This window comes from Arctopsyche grandis, chromosome 10 (assembly GCF_051622035.1).
Source record: "Arctopsyche grandis isolate Sample6627 chromosome 10, ASM5162203v2, whole genome shotgun sequence".
NCBI lineage: Eukaryota > Metazoa > Arthropoda > Insecta > Trichoptera > Hydropsychidae > Arctopsyche > Arctopsyche grandis.
In genome coordinates, this window is record NC_135364.1 from 1,508,762 (window position 1) to 1,536,420 (window position 27,659).

General features: G+C 32.9%; 1 protein-coding gene across 1 annotated transcript in view; it reads right to left on the bottom strand.

Annotated features, from left to right (window-relative positions):
• Positions 1 to 27,659, bottom strand: part of LOC143917913 (EGFR adapter protein-like) — a 217,275-nt gene that overhangs the window by 4,694 nt on the left and 184,922 nt on the right. Inside the window, exon 6 of the mRNA XM_077439538.1 lies at positions 6,040 to 6,129. Within this exon, the coding sequence (XP_077295664.1) occupies positions 6,040 to 6,129 (90 nt within the window). The remainder of the gene's footprint in view (positions 1 to 6,039; positions 6,130 to 27,659) is intronic.

Genomic DNA, 27,659 nt, shown 5'->3' on the forward strand with positions numbered 1-27,659 from the left:
GGCCCTCCAAGGGGAAATCCGGAACGGGGCATTCACGACCCCACGGCCATACGGCGAGACCCTAAATGGACCACTTCGTCGAAAGGTCAAAAGAGTGCCTCATCCCGAGCCATTAACATAAAAACTCGGATGCCGCGAAACGACATTATCAAGGGAGGGTTAACTGCTCAAGGGCGACTACATTTCGCCATATCAAAATGTGTTCCGGGCGAGGAACGATTACAATGTTACACGACTAAGGTAGGGCTACAGCATCTCCCGAACCCCAGAAGATTACAAGTTTAAAATTAAATCAAAAAATAAGATCAATAGATCGTACAGTCAAGAAATACAAATTGAGAAGCGTCAGTGGCGGCTCGTCCATATGGGGTGCGGGCTGTAGCCTCCCGGCATAGAAAATATGCATAATATTGTTGCGTAGGGGTGGGTGAAGGATCCAAATAAAAGTCGCTTCACAGCATTTATTGGGTGATTAAGAGCCGGGCCGCACCGCTCGACTCGTGAACAACTTGGTTGGCGCGACGTGTCGTTCTGAAATTGCAAAATGACCGATCCCATACACATTGTATGGGGTCACATTTGATCGGACCGCACCCTGCAACATGTCGGTCTCTCGGGTAATAAAGCCCGACGACGGTTGATATCAGTTGACGCCGTTGGGTCTGGTCGCATGGATTTTATGACCTGAACTATCGACATGCCAGACCCATCAAAAAAACTCCATACAAAAAAAAAACACTAACAACCGCACGAGCAATCTACGACATGCCTCTATTGTATGAATGATCAATCTATGAGATAATTTCTCAATTAGTTGCTCTATATGACGTAATTGAACTAAAATTTGATTCAGATATCATTTATTGCACGTAATAAGTTTGTTAAATCTATCGAGTACAATAAACATTAATTTTAAATAACAACAACATAACAATGGAATTTGCCGGAGATCGAGGAAGAAGATACGAAATACAATTAGTTAGAGAAAATTAAAAACATTTTGTGGATAATGTAAATAACAGTGTCCTTGTGTATTTAACAATAGACAGCGGTTTCTTTCGGAAGATTTTCGACATGTGCAACACTTGCATAGAGCTGCTATAATAAATCTTCTGAACAATGATTTCTAAACAGGTCCTTTACTGTATCGTCTTTACTCATTGTATCATATTGAAATCTCTAATATATATTATTTTAAATGAACAGGATGTGCATGTGTCGTGTAAAATTAATATTTGAAATAATAGAGATGTTAAACACCCTAATAAATTACAATAGATAATACTGAACGGTAAGTAAGACTTTTTCGACTTGCTTACGACGACAATAAAGCATGACAATAAATTTCCTGACTATTGGAAATTATCTTACATCACCCCTATTTTTAAAAAAGGTGATAAGAATCTTATTGAGAATTACCGTCCTATTTCTAAACTATCTGTCATTAGTAAAATTAGAAAAAATTATCTATAATTTCCTTTTCTCCAATTTCAAAAACTACATTATACCTGAACAACATGGCTTTTTTAAGGGGAGATCGGTAGAGACTAACCTGCTTAATTTCACTAGTACTCTCACATCTTATATGGACAAACGAATCCAAATAGACGTCGTTTATACGGATTTCTCTAAAGCTTTTGATAAAATCAATCACAACCTATTACTCAATAAACTTTGGTCCCTCGGAATCCGAGGAAATTTATTTCGTTGGATCTCTTCGTATATACTAAATCGTCACCAAATCATAATTCTCAATGGTTTCAGATCATCACTTAGACATATTCCTTCCGGTGTCCCACAAGGGTCGCATTTAGGTCCCTTATTCTTTTTACTCTATATTAATGATATCTCATACATCTTCAAACATTCCTTTATACTTCTTTACGCTGATGATTTAAAAATTTACAAACCAATATACACCATAGACGATTGTCATAAGATACAAGAAGATCTAGATAGATTCTCTATATATTGTTTAAATAATGATCTTTTTATTAATCTAGAAAAATGCTCTATTTTAAATTTCACTAGAAATAAGTCAATTATTACTAATCAATATCAATTAAATCATTCAATCCTTAACACGTCATCTTCTATTAATGATCTTGGTGTAATACTCAATAATAAACTAGATTTCTCTGAACATATTTCTTTTATTACCAACAAAGCATTTAAATCTCTTGGATTCCTACTCCGCTCTGCAAAACCCTTTAATGATCCTTATGTACTAAAATTACTTTATTTTTCCTTTGTAAGGTCTCACCTTGAATTTGCCTCAATTATCTGGTCACCTTTTTATTTATCCCATATTAATTGTATTGAGAAAGTTCAACTTAAATTTATTAAATCCTTACGCTACCTTTTTCCTACCTATACCCATTCTACTGTTTCCGACATTTTAAAAATCCTTTCTTTTAACAATCTTTCTGTCAGGCGACGACATACTGATGCTATATTCTTCTTTAAGCTCATAAATGGTTTCCTTGATTGTTCTGATTTACTGAATAAGGTTAATTTCAGAATCCCAGTTCGGTACTCTAGACGCGTTGCACTCTTTTCACTTGATCCTTTCAATACTAATTCCCAAAAATATTTTTATCTGCAGCGCGTTTATCGTATGTTTAACGGAGAGCTGAATGAGGTTGATCTATTTGGTATTTCCCTACATCAATTCAGGTCTAACATCAAGAGAATCTTGACCGATTGATTCATTTCTTCTCCTATTCTATTTTTCCAATATTTCCAATATTTTTATACTTTAGTTTAGTTATGTAATGTGCTATTTAATCATATTATAGCTTTCTTTTCCTTTTCATTTGTTTTATATTTGTAAATTTCAATTTCTTCTTATTTTCTATTTTATAACCTTTTCCAAATATTTTAATACTATAGTTTAATTATGCAATGTTCTACATATTTTGTCATGCCTTTATTCTTTACTTTTTAATTTGTTTTCCTCATATTTATCTTTTTCATTTTCGTAAAAATCTATTATTGGACTCGGATGTTACATATATTATTTATTTACTATTTGTTTTTTTATACATATCTATGTACATCCTGTCTGTTGATTTTTCAATTAATAAAATAAAATAAAATAAAATAAAATGAGTATGTATATTATTTTAAATGGACAGGGTGTGTGGCTGTGTCGTGTAAAATTAACAATTGAAATAATAGAGATGTTGAAAATCCTAATAAATTGCAATAGATGCGTTAAATGCGTATTGTACGTATTACGGTATTGTACGTCTGTATTGTATTATAGTCCCTATAGTGAAAAAACTAGTAGCACGTGCGGACGTCTCAGGCCGTCCCCGAGTTGAAAGGAAGACCGCACCCACAGATTTTCCAGCAACAAAACTCGTCAACAAAGTTGTTCGCGAGTCGAGCGGTGCGGCCCGGCCCTAAGGAGATCCACGTACTGCCACAATGCCTTCATATGGCCTAAGTACCTGCTTATAAAGTGCAGGTCGTTCACTGCATCTTCCTCGACAAGTTTTTTGCCTATTGTTATAGTCACGTACCAGATATGCAGTCCCACAGTCTCGCGCTGTCGGTTCTGAGAACTCTAGCGGGTCACAAAGCACTGGTCACAAAGTCACTAAAACTCTATAACGGAACATCTGGCAGTCGAAAAGTCAATCATACTTACGATAACTATCATACTAACTAGAACTTGAGTGCCAAATATTGCGTATTCGCGATTTTAATGGCAAAAATTGTCTTTGTGACCACCACAATGTGACTAATAATCCAATTACCCTCTATGGGATGCTACTCGGCCTAATCCGAGGGTCTCCATTGTTGCCCTCGAAACCACTTAAGCCGCCTGATAATACCGATTGCACTTAAACGGCGGCGTACGTTGCAATATTGTTGCGTAGGGGTGGGTGGAGGATCCAAATGAAAGGCCAAAGTCGCTTCACAGCATTTACCTCCTTATAAAGGGCAGGTCACTCTCTGTATCTTCCATGATCGTTTACTTCTCCATTGTTTAGGCACGTACAGTCTCACGGTCTCAGGCACGTACAGTCTCACGCTTTCGTCTGGAACTAGCGGGAGATGCCGCTCGGCCTAATCCGGGGGTCTCCATTGTCCACTTCCGAATTCAATTAACCGGCGACTCCTCTTTGCCACGCTAAATGATTTTTTTTTGCATTTGGTCACCGGTATGGTCAACGAGCTAATACAGCCCGATTCATCTCTGCAGCCACCCCCACCCCACTGAGAATTTTCACAAGCTGCCACTGGACACGATCCCAGTGTGCCAAAACCCTCTCCTATAGACACGCCCTAGAATTAATACCAATAGTTTCACAGGAGTCCTAATAGGCTTTCCTCATTTTGACATATTTGATTTTACATAAAGGCACTCCTCCATATAACACGTATGCTTACAACAAGCTACAATTTTGGGAAGTAGTAGGCAAGCATCAAGGAAGGCGAGGAACAGTGAAGGATTAAGGAAATCAAAGATTATCTTAGATAACCGTTAAACGAGCAGCATAGATCAATGGTAAGCATGTAATGCTTTTAATTGTGTGGTCACGGGTTCTATCCCGTATGCTGCTGGCCAGACTTTGGATATGTGCTCGATCGTTTCCTATCAGAGTTTGCCAATTTATCTGATTCCATTGAAACGGTTCCTACAAATTGACAACCCTGTCCCATCCCTTTCACAAAATTCGAGTTACATGTACATACATATACAACCAAATCGATATATAATGGTCTCTCTCCCCTATAACATGTTTTTACAGCTATCTACATATCTTCTGCGCTATAGAAGAGACGATTGTGTTAATCTTAAGCCATTTTCACTCATTACACTGTTCGACAAATGACGACTTTTCTTTGGTTCAGAGACGAGATATGACTTTTCTTATAGATCTATGCCCAGTGAATACGAATCTGGTAAGAAAAAATGTTGATTGGCTCGAGATTCGGATATACATACATACATATATGTATTTTTTAAATCACGCGATTTTTCTATATCTTGGTGTTGTTCGGTCGATGTCTCAAAATCTGTCATTTTCCTGTTCAAAATGAATATTGAAATCTATAATCGGGTATTTTATCTTTCATTTGTAGTACTTTTCAGCTTTCAAATCTCTCTAAGCAGTTGTCCAGTTTGAAAGAAAAGTCAAAAGTACGTATTTTCATTTGGGAATTTTTCCCACTGTTTATACTATTTTATATTGAGGGTTAATATTGGAAGTGTACTGAATTTTAAATCGGTAAAATTCCGAGCTAAAAGCTCGTACTAGTATTTAAACACGAATCTGAATTGAATTAATTAGGGATAATATATTAAATTGTTTTGTTCTATCTATTATTATTTTTTGTTTTCTCCCTCTCTTATTTTAGGTTCTCCCTGTAATGTCACAATGGTCCAAAACGTTAAATAAATTAATTAATTAATATTGTTGGACGCTATTTACTTTTGATTTTTATATATGTATATTAAAAGCATTTATTTAGTGCTAGTTTAAGCATTTACATCTCTCTGCATGTACGTCATTTGTATTATATAATGATATACTATGTATGTGTGTACAAATTCTACGTTTAAAAGTTTGCATGCCTATCAACTAGGTACGGCAAAGTTATATAAATGTTTGAGAACAAACTGTGAACAGTTCAACAGTTTACAAAAGAGCACGGTTTATGACTTGAAGTCTGACATTTGCGCTAAGCAACAAAGTATATTTACATCATTCGCCATAATCGTTATTTATGAATAGTTACAACTTTACTCGCACAGCTGAAGCGAAATGAAGCCAAGGAGCTTCTACGTATAAGATTTGCTGAAACGCGGCTAAAATGGTCAAATAACAAACAAAACTAACCCTCAAGGAAAACCGTTTTCATTTGCCTTGGATGTAGGTCAACAACAACTTTTTGGTACCCACACATATGTACGTATAGAAAATCTTTCAGCCGTCTACGTCTCACTGTAGTATGCTAGACAACCGACGATAATAAACAGACTAGGCTTTAGAAGATCTTGTTTATCTTTTGGAGGTGACTTACCCAGTTGTGGGAAGGTGGATGTGCAGGATGAAGCTGGGTGGCGAACGCCATACGAAACGCATTGCCCACCAGCGCGTTCAACTCCTCAGCCTGAAAATAAGATCAAAAGGACATAGATTAGTACTTTTAATCCTTAATCTCAAAAAAAAAAAACAGACATTAATTCATTTAAAATAATAGAAACCACTCCAGATAAGAGCAGAGTGCTTGGAACAAAAAAAATGATTGAAAGAAGAAGACATGGGTTTGAAACACATAGACTAGCATTTTTTATTTGTATGATTATAAAATTTGAGTTTGTTTATTGTAAAATTAACTATAAAGTATGCATATACTAAACATAGTTTGGAATAGGGCATAGTTTGGCATATATGTTTTCGAACATAGCACTCACGGGCTCAAATCCTACTGGTTTCTGCTGGTCAGACCTTGGATTTGTGACTTTAGGTCGATCAGATTTTGCCAATTTATCTGATTTTCAGTGAAACGATTCCAACAAATTGGCAACCTTACCCATTTTCTCGCAAATTTCGAGTTTTCAGCAATTTAGAATTTCGCTGAATTGTATAAAAATGCTGCAAATTTACAAATTTAACCATAGATGGATGTTAATTGATATATATGTATTTACTTTGTATAATGCTAATAATTATTGTTTAAAATGTAGTGTTTATGGCCCGGAAGGTGCATTGGGTTTATTTTATTTATTTTTTATTTTTTCTACACACACATACCAGGAAGGCCTTACAGGCAACCCCAATGCGCCTTCCTGGCCAATCACAAATATTGCAGCATTTTTTTATTCATTATACAAGTCACTGATTTACGAGACACTGAAAAACTCCCAAATCAATGAGACATCTATGAAATTGTACACAAACTTATTTATTGCACATTAATCAAACACAAATATTGGTGACATATTGTATATAGGAAGGATTTTTAGCCAATTTTTACCGGGAACCGTTTCAACAATGAAATCAGAGAAAATTGGCAAACTCTGTTAGGAAACGATTAACCTGGAGTCACAAATCCAGGTCTGACCAGCAGCATACTCCGAAAAATTCATTTTCAATCGGTCAGCTCATGGGATCGAACCCGGAACCTCACGACGCTAAGCAGAAGCTTAACGACCGAGCTATGCTGCTGGCTAATTATCTGTACATATGTATGTATATCTAAAAAAAATGTTTTATGAAGTTTCAATTGAGTAAACAATATTAAGATATAGTGTCAAATAAAAACATAATAGATAGAAAAAAAGAAAGTTCTTGTAAATTAACCATAGAAAGTATAATAAAAAGCACTAAAACTATTTAACCTAAGGGTTAAAATGGAGACAAATCAAGTGACTGATAACACGTTCAATGGTCCTGGAGAACTTTAATCCATTTACACAATTGAACATCCTTGAACAAATGACCCTTGGGCGATCTCGACCCGTGGAGCACACATGTTCGAGCCAAATCGGTCGAAACGTACGATAATCGAGAGTTAAAGGTTAAATTTAACCCCTTCGATGGGCCACGGGTGATTATTTAGCGAAAGGGAGTAGGACGATAATGTTACATTACAATTTACATGAACACTGTTTAATCCGTGACACGTCGATAAGTACAATGGGCGAGTTATGCCCACGTTTGAGCGCGAAATTTAAATAATGTTTCGAACGAGTACAAGCAAAAGGCAGTACCTTACGCCTCTGAGTAACTTGTAATTGCTGTTGCTTGTTTATTTGCCTTTCTTTCGGTGAATAATAGGTTGGCTGTCGATTAACATACAAGTTGAACGGTGGGCTATGGTGAAATGTGAGCAAGATATTTTCTCTTCCAAGAGCTGTAATTACACGTGAACAAAGTTTAACATAAAACCAGTGGGTTTAATTTTTTTGCTTCTAATCAACCTTGAGGAACTGTATAAAACTGTTTTAAAGATTATAGAGGGCACAGGTACATATTTATCTAAATATATATACGCACCCATATATACTAACTTGGAAAAACTGCATGCTATAAATAATATTCCGTTAGTTACAGACATTACTAACAAACTAACCAGTAGATTCTATGACAGAATCACTAATAACCATACTAACACACTTAAGAAGAGTCTCAGTGATTACAACAAAATGTCTATACCCTTCAAATATAAACACAGATTACCTAAACAGAATCTGGTTTAGATCATCGACTTTAGAGAGTCTTTAACTAATATTATGTATTAGATGTATTATGAGCGTTATAAGAATTGTAAATAGGTTTTTGAGCTCTTTTTCCTATTATGCTGTACATTAACATTAGAATAATATAATACTATGATTACTAACAAAATTCAATTAAATTTATAAAATAGAAAATGATCAGTAGATCAGTAGCTATTAAAATAGATATAAAACGTATTGTGGACATAATTTAGTAATAATAAAAAGCATTTAAAAATAAAATCAAATATATATGTATACACCAGATTTTTTACTGTATTTCAAAAAATATACTCTTCTTCTTCTTCCATCACTTATTGTATCAGTCTTTGAAACGTTTAGTAGTGCTTTGTTGGCTAAATATTCTTAAGGAACCAATAAGCCTTATCTGAAATAAAAATTTGGGAATCTACATACATTTTTATCTATCCACTCATGCATGACATGTCAAAATCAATTCAGACTTAGATTTAACGTTCTTAGTAATCTTTTGATCTCTTATGAATGCCTTTTCTATTCAGAGATCAACGACCACTATGCTATTCGTACTAACTTTCCAAACCCCATGTTTGTCCATTTTTTTGATGATATTTCTACAAACACCTCTAAATCGGCTAATCTATCCACAAGGAATCGTCACAACTGCATTAATCTAATTTTCATAATTGTTTAAGATTGCACTAAATTTAAATTTACAACCTTATATTATAATTTGAAATAGAATCATTTATTAAATATATTATTCTGAATGCTATGTGTTGACCAAATGGAAGAAGTATAAAAGCAATATGTACCAAATTTACTATACAACTGGGGCTGTTAGAATAGAGTCAGAATCAGTTACAAAAACATAGATTAGACTGATTTAAACATTTAGAATGCGATGACGAAAATAAATAAATTAGAATTAATGTCTTAGTCGCTTGATTTTTAACGACTTCTAACTCCACAAACCTACTTAAGTACAACTGTTGTTATGATGGTATCAAATGCTATTCTACATATATTACGAGCTTTTATGTTTTATGTTTTTTTTTATTTTTAAATGCTTTTTATTATTACGAAATTATATTCACAATACATCTTATATCTATTTTAATAGCTACTGATCTACTGATCATTTTCTATTTTACAATTTTAATTTAATTTTGTTAGTAATCATAGTATTATATTATTCTAATGTTAATGTACAGCATAATAGAAAAAAGAGCTCAAAAACCTATTGTATAATGTTTTTAATTTATCTATGTATGTACGTAGAGTAACAATAGATGTGGAATAAGTTTTGTGATCATGCGAAAATTCGAACTCTAAATTTGGACTGATTCGAATTCAGAATCTATCTCTAACCACATTTTCATGATCCATAAAAATGTTTGTGTGTGTCTATGTATTTTGGGGATTTTATGATTGATTTTTTGATCTATTAAATTTTGTTCAATTATTTATTTCTTTAAATATTTTGGGAGCATATGAATGTTTTTTTGAAATAAAATTAAATGTCTTTATATATATTTTATATGTACATATATATGTTTATATTCTATATCTGGCCAGTGTCATAATGGGGTAGCCTGTGAAGACACTGTGGTATATGTTTATTAAAATAAAATAAAAATAAAAATATTACCAATAACAAACCGATAATAGAATCAGTCCATTCTACGTAAACGAAACGTATAACAAATCCTATAATGAATACCTTACTATATCAGGGATATTATCAAGGGAGAAAGCAAATAGCCCGGTGAATTTTATTCGCATTTTCAAGGGGAAAAACATCGTAATAAGAGCACACGCCGACCTTCGTCCTACAGGAAGCTTTTTTATTCCCATAGGAACAGAAAGGGGGAAAAGTGGAGTTTGATTCGTGCCATAAAACGCGTGACATACGGCGCACCCTGCACCAGACGTACACAAAATAAATTTTACGGCGTATCGGATTCCAAAGCAAGATCTTATCGAAAAACCCTGAACGGCCACCCTGAAATATTTTTTTCAGGTCATTCGATACACAAACATTATATACACACACTAGCACTAAATATCATCCAATATTGCATATAATGGGGGGCAAGAATACTATTGCATCAGATCTATGCATTCTTATTGACATACATACATCTCCATAATACTTAGTTTGCTTTACAGTGATGTATATGAAACGTATCTGATGTATTTGTATTTGAACATGCCCATAGTCTGGCTGATAGTTTCCCCGATTTATCGATAGCAAATATCGTATACGATATCTGAATCGTACATAGTAATTTCACCATGCCAAATCGAAAGATAAATCGCACAACTTTTGTTGAACAGTATGTTTCAGACTATCTTTACGGAACGAAAAATTCGAAATTATACTGATACATTGATCATGTACGATCGATATTCTAATATAAAAACGTTTTTAACCATACGATTTCATTTGTATAAATGAATTATTTTTATTGAAGCCAACGGGCAAATATGTATAGCAGCTCGATAATAAAATTCAATTTGTCGCAACACTACTCTACAATGTACATTGTACATATCTACATCAAGAGATAAAATCTCCAGCTTTAATTACAGTGGAGCAAGAATATGCAGAGCATAGTATAATAGTGGCAGTAAATCTGAACCGAGTTAAATGAAAAAAAAAACACTTAATTGTATAATTGTAGTGGCTATTACAATTTGTTTTTACAACTTCTTCGCTGAAACTAATGACTTATTCTTTTATCTCTTCACGATCGATACTACTCGCTAAATAATAACTTAATTACATAGTAGAAGGAGTTGAATCCTTTTTTTTTTGTAAACCTTCCTCCTACCCATTGAAGATGTATCAATAGAACAACGCCCACAAAAACTCGACGGCTACTGATTTTTATAATAACAGTTGTTTATATCAATTTTAATTATTTCGTATACGTTATTTATTATACATACATATATAGTGTGAGAACTGACTGCTTTAAACTTTTCTGACCGCTATAGTTAGCTTCGAGCGAAATTCGCAATAATAATACGCACCGAAAGGTATAATTAATACCGTATTGTTTTAGGCATGTCTCTTTTAAAAATTACATGTACATAATTTAGGCATGATTGAGTTCGTTTCTAATATAAAGAAAAATACTGTTAAATATATGTACATACAATTGTAAATACCTTGTCTATGCACGTGTGTATTTTAGTCCATATTTCAGATGAGATTATCTTAAATTTTCATTAAAATTTGGAAATAAGATGAAGATAATCAGCTGATTAATAACTTTGGAATGTATTTGTAACTTATAAACCACCTTGAATTGAATATTGTTGAAGTACATACATATGTAGACTTCATATATTTATTTATCACTTTAATAAATCTGAACTTTTTCTACCTGAATCAAGCTTTGTAAAAGAAAATTTTTATATTTAAATAAAAAATTCAATGCTATTCTACCCACCATATCAAAATACATACATATGTATAATCAGTTTTATTTCAAAATAAATATTTATAACATACTTACGTTAACTTCTACATAGATGCTTTAAATTTTAAAATGATCACTGATTATTAACAGTTCTGATTACTTTGCATTATCTAATACGTACATACATATGTATAATGGTATTTTTACATGAATTGATGTCTATGGAAAATAAGCATAATTTGATTTTAAAACTGTGTATTGTATTATATGCAGCTAAATTACTGTTTCGATTGTGATTTATAGATTTTAAGATGATGAAATCTGAGGATAAAGGTAGGGTATCAATAACCAATAATATCCTTATGTTTTTAAGTGATAGATTTGTGGTAGCTTAATTTTACTAAAATATGTAAAACGGTTTAGAATTGTATCCGAAACAAGCAAACAAACATGTAGGCTTTCTGCTTATATACTTGGATATACAATATTATATTTAATATAATATTAAGAAATTATTTAAATATAATATTTTCAACGTGTATAATATATAATATGTATATACATACATTACAGATAAATCTTATAAATTATAGGTACACACATACATATTGTTTCTGGAAATATCAAACAGGTCGAATGGTGTATGAAAGTTACAGACGTGAATATGATTACGTAGCAACTGTAGAAATTTGAGTTTAAAAAGTGCTAGTGCTATTTTCGATAAAGTTGGTTTTTATTATAGAAAATTTCTTTCCAGGGGAATATTCTAAAAGAGCGTCTCAATTTCCCGGGAAATATCTTCATATAATATCAACCTACGAGTACATATGTAGAAGTGTCGGGAACCAGAATACCCATAATGCCTACGAGCACACCGTTCGAAAAGTCAATTCCAACGTTTTGTATTTTATAGTAACCGCTTTTTATGGAACCTGGATAGTGGTGACATGTGATATCGTCCTCCCAAGTGGTACCCACGAACTCACCAAGAAGCGATATGTGTCGTAAAATACAGCATCTCACTTTACGTCTCCTTTGTTCGGTCGCCGACGCGTCAAAAACTCCGCAGTTTTTTTCGTGTTTTTTTTTCCTTCTTTCGAGAGGGTTGGGAGGAGGGCAAACATCGTCCCTCAAATCCACTTTCGACAAAATTACATCCATTCATGTTTCAGAAGTGTTTCGGGTCCCCGAGGGCCACTTAGCAGTGCGCATTCTTCGGCAGCTGCTCTTTTGCTGCAGAAAATTCATAGCGGACAAACTTGGAACACTTGGAACGAATAAAGTACACACAGGACCACTATTTTTCGTGTGGGAAAAACACTCGGAAACTCTCAAGTATGAGCGAGAATTGTTTCAATTTGAAATGTTTATTTTTGACGGAAAACAGCGAATTAACAAGTGCTACGAACTATCAAACACTGTTTGCTTGACACTTTAGCCAAGTATGTACTTTAAGCTGACAAAAGTTAATTTAATATTAGCTACCTTACTATGACGAGCACTTTTACAGTATATTATGAAGTGACTATATATCTAATATATAATTTTGAAAGAGATTTTGCATGTATATTTGGTTCGTAGAATCCGTGATGTTCAATTTAATAAAAAACAAGTGAATATCAGATAAATTTAGGTTTCTATGTAGTACAAATACCCCTAGTATATTATATTAGAAATATAATCAAGGTGAATATTTTTAGTGGCGATTTTATAGAGAGGTTCAAATTTAGTATACTGGGCTAATTTTAATGATTGTTTTAGGAATATCTAACCGTTAATTTTATATTAATAGGGTTTCAATGGAGCTGTCTGGTGTACATGCATATATTTTCGTGAGATTTTATAAAGTAAAATAATTATCAATCATTGAAAATTGATGGAAATTATTAAGAAAGTTAAATATATTTATTTTATTTTATTTTATATGGATAGCCTATTTTATATTATATTATTTTATTTTATATTTTATTTTATATAGATGGCCTGACAGGTAAACCATAATGTGCCTTCCTAGACAATTAATTATAAACATTGCAGAATTTTTGTTCCCTAAATCGCTGTATTTCGAACGACTGAAGAACACGAAATTAACAATTAATTAATTAATTAATTAATCCATGGAAACATCTATGGATTTAGTCTTATACATAAATTTTTACATATTGTACATAAATCAAATTCAGATATTTGTGACATAGCGGGTAGGATGATTTTTGTCAATTTGATGGAGGAACCGCTTCAACAATGAAATCAGACAAATTTGCAACCTCTGATAAGAAACGATCGACTTGGAGTCACAAATATCCAAGTATGACCAGCAGTATTAAAGATAAGCACGGGATCGAACCCGGTAACCTATCGGGGCTAAACATAGACTCAACCACCGAGCCATACTACTGGCTGATGTATCTTTATTTCAATCTAAGTATTTCACAATCAAATATAAAATGCTTTATAGAATAAGCTGTATGTATGTATGTATGTATGCCTGAAATTCATTACTAAAATTAGATTTTTTTTAATATACAGCAACACCTAGTAGATAAGGAAAAAATGTCGCAATAAATTTTGATTTCAATGTCAAAATTGTATAGTTTGATAAAATATAAGTTTTCGTATAAGAAAATAGAAATAAAATTGGCAGGAAAAGAAATGGGGTTACCCCGAAAAGATTAGAATTTGCCGATTCATATCAAAATTTATTACATTACTCGGTTATAATAAAAACAATTCGCTTCGTATAAATATTGAAATACTGCTTCTATTATCTCTTCCATATTTTTATTATTTCGCAAGAAAAATATAATCGAAGGAAAACAAAAATAATAAAAGCAATCGATTCCATGTTTATTATTTGATTTGTTTCCCAACGCAAACACAATTCGGATGTTGATATTTTAATAATTATTGCAAAATATACGAAAATAGTACTCCCTAAAAACAAGTTTAACAATATTTAATAGCCATAGTTCTTTATCAACTCAAAATAAAATAAAATTATATCGCGCACTCATATTACCATTATTAACCTATGCTTCACCTGTATGGAATAACGCCTCGAATACTAACCTTTCCAAGCTCCAAATAATACAAAATAAATCCCTAAAAATAATTTATAACACACCCATATATACTAAATTGAAAATACTGCATGCCATAAATAATATTCCGTTCGTTACAGACATTTCTAACACACTAACCAGTACATTCTATGTATGACAGAATCACTAATAACCATACTAACAAACTTGTGAAGAGTCTCGGTGATTACAACAAAATGTCTATACCCTTTAGGTTTAACACACATATTACTTAAACACAATCCGCTTTAGGTCGGCGACTTTAGAGAGTTAATTAATATCATGTATTAGATGTAGTATGAGCATTTATAAGAATTGTAAATAGGTTTTTGAGCTCTTTTTCCTATTATGCTGTACATTAACATTAGAATACTATAATACTATGATTACTAACAAAATTAAATTAAAATTGTAGAATAGAAAATGATCAGTAGATCAGTAGCTATTAAAATAGGTATAAGTTGTATTGTGAATATAATTTAGTAATAATAAAAAGCATTTAAAAATCAAAAATCAAAAACAAGTTTGGAAGCCCACTCGGCGTATCTCTTCGCGTTGCGACAAATCTTGAGAGATGAAAAAAAGGAGAATGGATGTCCAAAATTAGAGACGGATTTACCAAAGTAACGGGACATGTCACTATGGCATTGTTGGGACGGATAAAGAGTCGGATTCCCGGGATTCCTGCTCGTTTTGGGTACCGCTTGTTCACTCACGCAAGCACTCCATCCCGGCAACTTTGTAACCAGCTACTGGGTGTCAGTGCACCTTGGTCAACAATTTTCTCTGACCCACATATATCAATGTCGATTAACATTGATTTGCTGGCTTGAATTCATTTATTGTCGACGAGAACACGTGGTTCAGCGATACATGCTTGGAGACATGTATGTGAATGAGCTTCATTAAAGCAACGCTTTGGTTCTGCCACAAAGAGTAGTTGATAACTTAATATATTTTATAGATAAAGATGATCATTCACTGCTATTAGATACGATAACAGGCTACGTCTGAGGAAGCGTACTTTAGCGTTAACCCTTTGAATGCTGACCAAGTCCATAGGCCTGCAAAACGCCAATACGCGTAGTAAATGTTGCATGTAGAAAGTAAACAAGAATACTACCTGCTAAATCTTTAAAGGTAGCATTGAAAAAAATGCATTGAACATGGTTCGTGTAATCAGTGTCATTCATCTGTCAACGTTTATAAAGACTCGCTTACACCGAACTTTCTGAATTTATAATCATAGCAGAATTACCTGATGGAGATTCCTAACTGCCGAGTATTTTAGATTTTGACTCGGCATTTAGATTGTGAGCATTACATTTTAAAAACAATGAAGAAGATGGAACTAGTTTTTGAAAAATACATTCATTAATATACTTCTTTTGTTTATTTTATATTTTTGTAAGGGCCAGGCCGCACCATGCGACTTGCGAGCGACTTGGTTGAGGGCGACCAGACCAATGCATTCAGGTAGACGGGACATGCCACACCCGTCAACTTGTTTGTCGCACACATTTCCATACATTTTTTCGTGTCGCGCAACTAGTCGGCTGACAAAGTTGCACGGTGCGGCCCGGCCCTAAGGTATATTAGAAAGTCTAAACACACCTTTACAAAACTCGAAATTCTCGGCCGTAGTTATCTAGGGTTTGTTTGGATTAGCTACGATTTATATACCTGCTTTCTATTGGATTTCTAAATAATTCTAGTTGGAAATGTTGGCAAAATTTTCAGCGTAGCGGGCTTTTTACAGAAAAAACGTCAGCACTCAAAGGGTTAAGCGTATTTTGATCACACCTTTGACAGTATGAAGAAATTGTTGATATTTTTCAGTGAGATGCAAATCTAGCTCTTGTTACTCTACACGAGTCGTGTATCTGTAATGTATGTATGTATATATCTATGTATATAAAATTTTAGTAAAAATTTGTTTATAAAAATATCCACATATTTATTTACTAGTCGAAGTTTACTTGTACATATTTTATTGCTTTTGATTAAATTTTGCTGATCACCAGGCCCAGCCCGAGGGTATATGGCGCCCCCAGGCAGATTGGTTTCAGCGCCCCCCTCCCCCCATCCCCCTTTAATTTTTAAACAGTAAATTTCATGAAAGTTCTTGAAATTTTATGTTGAAGAAAAATATATAAAGACAAAAAAAATTTAGTATGAAATTTGTATTAAAAAAGGGCACGTTTTATGTATAAAAATTAATAAAATAAATTAAAATACGGATAACTATGAATAAATCCGGTAATGAAGACAATAATTTATATTCAACAAAGAATTGAAGATTTTTATACACTGACATTTCTTCTTTCGAATATGATTGGTGAAGATATTTAATTTCGTGAAGTAAATCCATCCCTGATATATGCATATGTATATTATACATATGTTTCAGTGATATTTTATATAAAATACAATCCCAAATTACAGTTTGTTGTTTTACAAGTTTTATTCGTGAGTCTTAAATTTTATGACAGTCAACTTCTTGCGTTCCTCAGTATTGTTACTTCGAGTAGAAAAATTAATTTGAATATAAAATGTTTTATAAGTTCAAAGAAAGCCAAATATTTTATTTTGTTTTTTCAATTCAATAATCAAAAGAAAAATGGGGGCGCCTCTCAGCGCCCCTTGTCTATGGAGCCCCTAGGCACGTATCTAGTCTGCTGCACCTTTGAGCCGGCCCTGCTCATCACATTAGTAAAAATAAGTGTTTACATCCACAGTCAAATGTATATGTTACAGTTGAAGTATATCTACCAGTTGTAATATACATATTTTGATTAGTTGAAATATATCAATACTAACTTAGTACCAACTACCGTTATAGTTGAAGTGTATTTTCAGTTGTAAGATATTTCGACTAGTTAGAATATATTCCGTCTAATCCACGCAAGTTGATTTATATGGCGAATTGAATTCGTACTGGTCAAAATATATTACAACTGAAAAGACAGTTCAATTATAAGTTGATGGAGAGGTTAGGTTTTCATGAAAACATCACTCGATTAGTTAATTGAATTGGAAAGCCACATTTTTGTTTTAAACACAATCATATATCTATCGTAATACGGTACCCAATTACCTTTATTCGTAATACTCAGCAAATATTAATGCATGATTGAATTCTAAAGCATTCGAAAAACATCAGAGCTGTCAAACCTCAACTGTTATATTACAACGGGTGCACATTGTTCAAAGTGTATTTGCGCTTGTAGAGATATAATTTACTAGTTGAATTGTATTCGAATATGAATGATCTAAAACGCCAGTTGGAATATATAACAACTGAAAATACACTTCGCCCGTTACATGCACATCAACAAAACAATACCTAATTGAAGCACATTCTATAATAGAACATCGAGTATTGTATGTATGTATGTATATTTGAATAGAAAATGTACATTTCAGTCTTCCTATTGTGTTTATTCCCCTAAAAGACTCATCGTTGACTCATCTAGTTAATTCCATTTCCCTTAAAATACTACTGAAAGTTCAAAGACAACATTGAGTGTATTTATTCTGGTGCCTTTGATGCTTTAGCTCCATCGTCGAGTGACTTAAAACACGTGTAATAATAATTGAGACACATAGCCCGTTCAGCTAATGGACTGCTTGACAAACTACTACTTTTTATGACACTCTCTCTTCCTCCTTTTCCTTTTAGAGGGCATTTAAGTGCGGTTTGGACCAGACAATGTGTAAGTGGCACTAAATTTATGGAAGATTCGATCTATTGCGGTTTTCCTACTACCGAAGTGGGCCAGATTTCATTTCGTAATTCTAGTAGCGCGTGAGAATATGATCAAAAAATCCACGATTAAAAATAAATAACTACAAGTTTACATTCATTTGCATCAAATATAGGTAATCTTAAGATCGTATCTGTCTTGGAGCTTTTGAAATATTACCCATGCAAAGAAATTCTTCGAATAGTGGCAGAGAATGTTTAAAATTATCGACGTTGATTGGCATAAATCAGAACTTTCTAGAGAAATATTTCAATACATTTGTACTGCTTTGAGCATACGTATGTTTAGTAAATACTTCTATAATAGTATACGTATGTACATATATACAAATATTATGAAGATAAATTCCAATAATGTGAAAGGTCAAATTTTTTAGATGAAACATTAAGGTCTGTAATTACTAGTTGATCGACCTCACGAACACGATGATAATGATGATATAATTAACGTTCTTTCTCATATGCCACATTCATTCATTACTTAAGAACAATGATCCATTGCGAAAAGCAATAATGATTTAGATAAAAAAAAATGTTTGGCACGACTATGGGAACTCGGTAAAGGCGTGAACGTTAAATTTAACCGTTTGGCGCACACGTTCTCAAACTTATGTACACTGAGCCATAAATTTTGATATTAATATCATACTTTTCAATGTACATGCAGGTGTGTAAGTAAATACTTTTGAGGATTTGTTTGTATCAAAGAGAATTTTGCAAAAAATATATACCTAAAGGAAAAACTTCCCAGGCTGAAAGCTCCAAAAGACGAAAGTCACTTTTTAGCACAGTTCAACACCGCAGACTTTATATGAAACCACACGAAAAATTCATCTCACCGCAATGTTTTTCTTTTTTTTTTAACCATGGCGAAAATGCGCCGAGCAGGTGTGCATAATGTGCGAACAAAAATTTGCGGCAATTTCCAAGAACCCCGGTATAAAAAAATCAAGAAATTTTAATCATAAAATAATTACATATGATCAAAGAAACGTAAAGAAATACAAACAGTAAGATGCATTTATAGTATTTAAGTAAAATCAGACAAGGAACAAAATCAATTAAATTGCACTATGCATTGATCGAGTTAAAATTTGAATCAACCGAGAAGACGATTAACACTTGCCGCACTGTGGTGGATAGCGAATGACCAGGTTTACATTTTATTTTATTTCTCCAAACATACTGAATACAGGGTCTTCATATTTTAAGTATTCCTCATAACTCATAACACAACTCCTTTGATTCGAATTATGCTATTACGAAATGAAAACATTGATCAATATCAACATAAATAATTATTTTCGCGGGAAGCTCCTTGTATACGTGCCTCACAGATGCAAAAGAGGGGAAATTCAGTACACGCCACGCTCAATGATATCCGCCTTGGCTTTATTGTTTTCGTTTCTTGCACTTATTTTATATTATTCGACTTTTAATACATGATAAAATAATTTTTATAGCGAAATTTAATAATTAAACTCGAAGCTCTTGCATTATTCTAACTTAAAACGCACATTTTTAAGTGAACGCTTGGAGTCCAGCACAGTCACTAGCGGATTTTTTTTTATTAGAGTAATGTGTGTTAGCAATCTAACATTAACAAAATCTTACAGCTATACAAAGAACTAATTCAAATTACGACTCAACCCAAGGCGCTCACCCATAAACACGGACACGCAAGATACTCATGGACGAACATGACTAGCAGTACTAAATGAATCTATATATAACTAAATAGTGCGTCTGTGTTCGTTTGTGAGCGCCTTGCATGCCTGTGATCGTTTGTGAACGACTTGCCTTTTGGGCCATGAGAAAACTATTGACACTTCTGTATATAATATAATTAACCGGTGATATCTAACAAAGCAAGGTGTTACTCGGATAGATGAAAGTCGAAAAAAAAATACAATTCTCCAGTAAATTGATTCTTAGCTGAAGCTACTAAAATAATAATTAAAAAAAACACTTGCCCGGCGTTGCTAAGATCTTTTTTGTATGGCAGTTCTTCGTTTCAGGGCTCCAAGCCCAACCAAAACCTGCCTACTGTATAAATTATATAATGAACACATATGAGATGAACGTATGCATTGAATTTTTAGATGTTTTTGTGATTGAGTGTGGAAAAAATGCACTTTGACTGACTTGTGCAGTTTTCTGTGCAATCGCGGTCCACCCCCTACGGCTCACCACAGATTGAATTCCCTCAAGTGTCCAGCATTATTTGTTTGTGTTTTTTTTAGATACTATGATTATATCAAGTCTTCTTTTTAATATACATATGTACATACATATATGGATATGAGCAAAACCTCTTCAGGCTGAGCTATCACCAGCGATACTTCAAACAGTTAACCCTGACGACTCAGCCATGCGAGTCGTTTAGCCGAGAGGATTCGATACGTGCAAATCCCGTCGCATCTTTAACGGCACCGGAGGGGTTAACCGAGTTTCCTTCGCGGGGAAAATATGTATTTTTTCTGGTCTACTTTCGGAGAAAAACACCGCAAGACGCCCACCGCCCACCGATTCCCAGTTAAGTCGGGTGGGATATGACGCAAGGTTCGGGGGGGTGGTCGGGTGGGTTCTGGGGATGTTCGGGGAATCCCCAGGGGCGTATTTAGGCCGTTATGATACGGGGAAAACTCGCGGCACGCAAACGTGGACGGCCAGTCGAGCCAACGCCCGAAATTGTCACGAAAGCGCGTATATTTTATTTTAATGCGCGCGTCGTCGTAACAAAGACTTATGCGAATTGTGCCCGAAGCCCTAGCCCGGGGCCTGAGGCTCGATTTTCAGCTCAAAACTATGGCTGAGAGAGTTGAAATTTGGTTCGATGTGAAAAAATTCGAGTGGAATTTCGTCCGAATGGGAGCAATTTCAGTTATAAGCTGGCGCTTTTTAAAATGCTCACACTCAAGTGTGTATTTGAGCTTGAGTTTTAAATAGAGTTTTGAATAAAATATCTTAAACTACCTATACAAAAAATATCCCTAAACATAATTTATAATACACCCATATATAATTGAAAAAACTGCATGCCATAAATAATATTCCGTTTGTTACAGACATTACTAACAAACTAACCAGTAGATTCTATGACAGAATCACTAATAACCATACTAACACACTTGTGAAGAGTCTCGGTGATTACATCAAAATGTCTATACCCTTCAGGTTTAACACACAGATAACCTAAACACAATCTGCTTTAGATCATCGACTTTAGACAGTCTTTAATTTATATTATGTATTAGATGTATTATGAGCATTTATAAGAATTGTAAATAGGTTGTTGAGCTCTTTTTCCTATTACGCTGTACATATTAACATTATAATAATATAATACTATGATTACTAACAAAATTAATTTAAAATTGTAAAATAGAAAATGATCAGTAGATCAGTAGCTATTAATATAGATATAAGATGTATTGTGAACATAATTTAGTAATAATAAAAACATTTAAAAATAAAAAAAATATAAAAAATCTAAGCTTTGGTAGATCTGATTGATTTGATGATCTGAATTTTAAATATTAAATAATAATTTGGCTTAATTAAGCCTTGAGTTTTTGATCTTTCATAGAGATTTGAAATTGTCAGTTAATGACGAATTAAGAAAAAAAAAGAAAAAAAAAACATTAATGAAAGAAAACCTTAAAAAGCCGGTTGATCGAGTCAAAAAAGCTGGTATTTGGTTTTTTGAAAAATGGTCAAAATGACGGTTTTTCTGTTTCTATATTTAGATGCTCTATATTTAGTGGCAGATCAGTGCTATAAAGGGAAAGGATGAGATATTTACATATAATTATCTATTCTAGTAAGTGCACACAGGATGCTATGAAGCTTAGTGTAAAGCCTCAATGGGTTGATAGCTCATATCATTTAGAACATTTTGAGCCAAATATACCTACATAATAAGTGTAGAAAGTTTTGGGGTTTTGTTAATTTAATTTTTAAAGATTTTTAGTAAAAACACCAAAATCTCACAGCAATTGCTAATACTGCCCAAGAGGTATGTCAGTATTTTTTTTTCTAATGTTTATTAAATGAAATAAAAACAAACACAACCAGCTGTGTCAACAGAAAAAAATTAGAGGCACAAAATGAGTTTTCAAAAATTTGTCAAATTCAAAAAAAGCGATAACTTTTTGAATTTAAAAAAATAAATAAATTTTCCTGGAGAGGTCAAACATTTTTAAAAACGTGTCCCATTATTGCCCTTTCCTTTAAGATATCATTTATGCAGATGTCTTGGCAATTATCAGAATTAGGGTCTAAAAACCTAATTGAAGGAGCTCGCCGAATAAAGGTCGCCATTCACAAGCGACTTTAATTTTAACTTTTAATGTCAAATATAACAAAAAATTTGTTACAATTATTTATTCTTTATGTTAATGAATGCTAGAGTTAACCCGTACTTAACTAACTTCATAACACTTGTATAACATACTGAGTATTTATTTATGATAAAAAACGTAAATAAAATACCATATAAATCCACAGCCCTTTTATAACATGAATTAATTGCCTCCATTTTAGTCAAAAAATTTAAATAAATAAAAAAAATCACTATTCTATGAAATATGACCAAAAAATTATTATTAATAATTAAAAATATATTAAAATTTCACAGCCGCAAATATATGACGCATGCAATTTCACCTCACAAACGTACATTTAAAAATATATATATTATTTTTCACCATATTTCAACAAATCCAGATTTGTAGCATGTGATAAAGTTAAAGTTAATTATAACTATGGTCGAATAATTATGACGGCGCTCTTATTTATTTAACATTTTGTAAATATAAATTAAATTTATCATTCATTAAACATAAACAATATCGACCAACCTTTCCCTTTCCTTGCACACACCCTTCTTAGTTCCATACTTCGATACGGTCTCTTTGTTGGTCGAGCACAAAGAACATTAGCTAAGCGTTATTGAAATAATTCTTAGGTAAGATTACAATCTCGACAGTAAATTACTTTTATCGCCGGTAGACACTCGGCCGTTTCGCAAAACGACAGGGTAGGAGAAAAAAAAATATATATAAAAAAAGAAAAGAGTTTGCGGTTTCTATCTATGTACATGTAAGTAAGGAGAGTCAAATGAGGAATTGGAGTCTCAAACAAGAGCTATCTAACGGAAGACGAATGGACAGGCATATTTTGAAGCAGAAAATAAATTAATGTCGACGGAGACAGGTGGTAGCAATAAGTGTTAGATATCGCGTGAGAGATTGTAATGACTTTTCAAGGTTCTTCGAGGTGTTAGAGCCAGGCTTTTCCCGGTCGAAAGTCCCATTTTTCAGTCTAGCGATAGCGTCGACTAAGCTTGACTTTCAACTTACGCTCCAACGAAGCTTACCGTGTATTTCTCAAACCATGTCGATATTTTCATCTCAGCTCATAAATCTACACTAGCACTAATGAGTATAATTTTTCCTTATTCTCAATAGTTATACTATTTTGGATTGTCTATTTTTGAACGCTTTGCAATTTTAAGATTAAAGCGATGGCTAAGATTACTGAAATTAAGCCGTGTAGACTCAATCTGATGTTTAAAATTCAAGCGGGTTTCCGTCGGTCAGGTTTTAGATCGTAAAAAGTCTCATTTTATGACCGTTTGATAAGGTCAATTTAAAAATAAAAAAATAAAAAATCGAGAATTTCATAAATTTTCCGATTATATATCGTGGGTATTTTCACGGAAGAATACTTTCGCTATAAAATGAAATCTCGCTTAAAATACAGGTCGGGAACGTTAATCAAAAATTTTTATTGCCTTTTTGTTTATACGTTTCTTGCTGAAAAGCCGTCGACGTTTCAATGAAAAATATTTCAATACGAATTCCGTCGGCAAGGAAAAATGACGAAATTCCAACGGTAGCAATTTTTTAATTGTATTTTTATCATGTTTTATGAATATTTGTACGTATTTCGTTTTTTTTTATTATTTTCATTTAACGATTGAATATTAATAAGGCGACGCATTGACTGTTAATTTATTTCCGTGCTAGCTTTGAAACGAAGCCCACGCGAAAATTCCGAATCGAGCCTAATATCTTGGTAATAAAATATGATACGAAATCTAAACAGGGAAGGGGGAAAAGGTAATAAACACGAACTATGAGAATTTGAAGTTAAATGTTAACGCACGTGAATAGAAAGTTATATCGAAATGAAAAACTGAAAACATGAACATTTTTCTAAATTATGTCGAGCGTTGATAAGAAATCCTTGGCTTTAAAAAAACCATATAAAATATATTAGAATTTAAAATTAAGTTATGTATGGAGATAATTAAGTAAAACACTCCGAAGTAAAAGTACTGGCAATCTATCTTCTCTCCTTTAACCTTTCCACTACAATTAAAATACATAATATATAGCCTCTACCCTACTATAATATAACTAAAGATATTTTCAATAAAGAAATATACATATACATATAGCAAATATGATATAACAAGTTTTATAGTTTTGAGTTTTGCTATTATTAGAACAATAGATGGAACGGAAGTCTCTCCAATTTATCAATCGTAGAGATTTCAACCTGCAATTATACTCTAAAGTAAAATAGACAAATTGTTTGACAAAAAACTTCATTCAAATGTATTCTTACGATCATAATTGTAATAAGCTTATTGTAAAAAACTAAATGTATGTAAGCTTATTGTAAATCATATTAACAATTAGATACAACATAACTTCTTATTGAATACTTATCTCGCAGATAAAACCGACTGAGGAGATATACTGTGAAATGTCAGATTTCACATATTTGGCCAAAAATCAATATATATCGTGTATTACATTACATGAAGCTAGACGCCAAATTTGAAATTTATATATACATATGAGAGTTAAAACTATAAATATTTAAATATTAGAGATAACGAGAACCTATAGAGCAAATTTTATAAAATATAGAGTGAATTATAGGCGTTTAAACAATTAAAATCTGAAATAGCATATCAAGGCGAAAAGGTTGAAGATAGATTATGGTAGCCTTACGTACCGTCATAAACGTCACCGTATCCGAGATTCTGGATATTTGTTACGCATTGTATACGATATTTTATCTCCAACGTAATGGCAGACGATACATTTACGTATATTGATGACCAAAATGAGCAATATGGCAAAGTATGAAAACGATCGGATAAGAGATAAAAATGACCACTGACACGAAAACCATGTGAACTTAATAAGAGGTAAGTAATAAGTAAAAACAACCAAACTAATAATTAATGTAGATCAAAATTCTTAGCCACAGTAAATTTAAAACGTTTGCTCCATTATTTAATGATATTTAAAATCAGTACAATACCTTTATTCTAACAAATACCTAATTTGTCACTTGGACGAGTGATAAATCGTCTTAATAAGTTATACAACTAATTGAAAGATGAATCATACATGTGCCTATTCAATGGATTCTATAAGAAAGGCAAATATATATATATTCATATATGTTCATAGTCAAATCTCACTATAGCGAATTTGTAGTTATATTTTTTGGATACAAAAATAGGTAGGTCGTTATACAGTGAATTTCAGTATTTTGATACATATATCGTATAAGAAGACTATGCAAATCCAATACAGTCTAAAAAGTAAAAGTCTAGAAACAATAGTATCTACACACGTAGTTGAAATTAAGCGCACATTAGAAGTAGCTAAAGACGATCGAATGAACAAATATTTATAAAATTATAAAAGAAAATAGAATTAAATACAAAATAATTCTAGCATAACCTTTTAGTAAAATTAAATTTCAGGAGCTTTCAGTCAGTACTTAACGAACGGCTACCACTGTATTTAAGTACACATTATATTATAATACTCGCGTTAAATTAACCTCAAAAGTATCCGGAATGTCCCTGAAGTGTCTGAAAAGGATTATAATTAGATTACAGCACAATTGCGCATTTTAAAAGCTTTCAGAATCGATCGATACGAGGGCTTTCAAAATTTTCACCAAACAATCATCTTCAAGTTCGACGCAACGTTGTGTTTCGAAATAAAATAAATCAATGTAATTTCAACCCCACCAAAGCACTCAAAAGGTTAAACACACTATATCCCATCTCTCTCACTCCAATGCTAATGACTGACGTTTCTAAAAATAGGACCTTAAAGGAAGTTCGCAGTTTCAAGCGATCCTTCGTCGGGTAATTTATTTCCCGGCAAAGTACCTACGCAAATCCCGTCTTACACGCCCGGCAACATTTTTTGTTATATTTATTTCGCATGTTTACGTCAAATCGCACGTATTGCAATATACAAACCTGAAATATGTACAAGTACAGGGCCGGGATCATTTTCACGAGGCGCATGTCTCGCGGAAAATCGCGTTTTTCCTTCATATTCGCGCGTAAAAAATTAAGCGCGAAATTTTCCGACGAAATACGGCGACGCGATGAAAAATTCCATCTTGCCGTCTTTTATTAAAAATATGGAAAAAAATACCACCCCACCTAGAAATATGTTGTATTCGCGAAAATGCGATGCGACGCGTCGTCATCGAAATTCCGAAAGAGACAGATTTCGCGAAATGGGATAAATCAGCCGGGTCATAAATCAGTGTGACGGGAAAATTTGAGTTTTTTTCTAATTTATTAAATTCCGCTTGCATCTCGCTACTGATTTTATGTTGTAGATGTATCGATGATGTCATTGTGCAAGATTACAAAAAATGCGTCGTAACTTTTGCCACATAAAGGTCAACGATTTGAACAGGATTTTTTTTCTTTTTTTATTCATTCACAATGTATAATTTGCATATGAGATGAATATCGCAAGGATTGGTGCATCGTTAAATTAAACGAATTATTTCAAAAATATTACTCATCTATTTATTGAAAGTTTTTATCGTTCAGGTTATTGATCAAAACTATGTATTCAATTTTCACTATTATTTTTTTCCAATGTCCATATATTATATTAAGATTATAAAGGCATAATTTTTATCAAAAATCAGTCAAATAGGTGTTTTAAAATAAAATACTCATCATCACATATCCATATGTATTATATGTACATATGTACAGAAAAAAAAATTAAATCTGGATGTAAATAGCATTACTGTTTTCATGTATTTTGAAATCAAATTATTTTACGTAAAAATCTCAATCTTTTGAAATGATA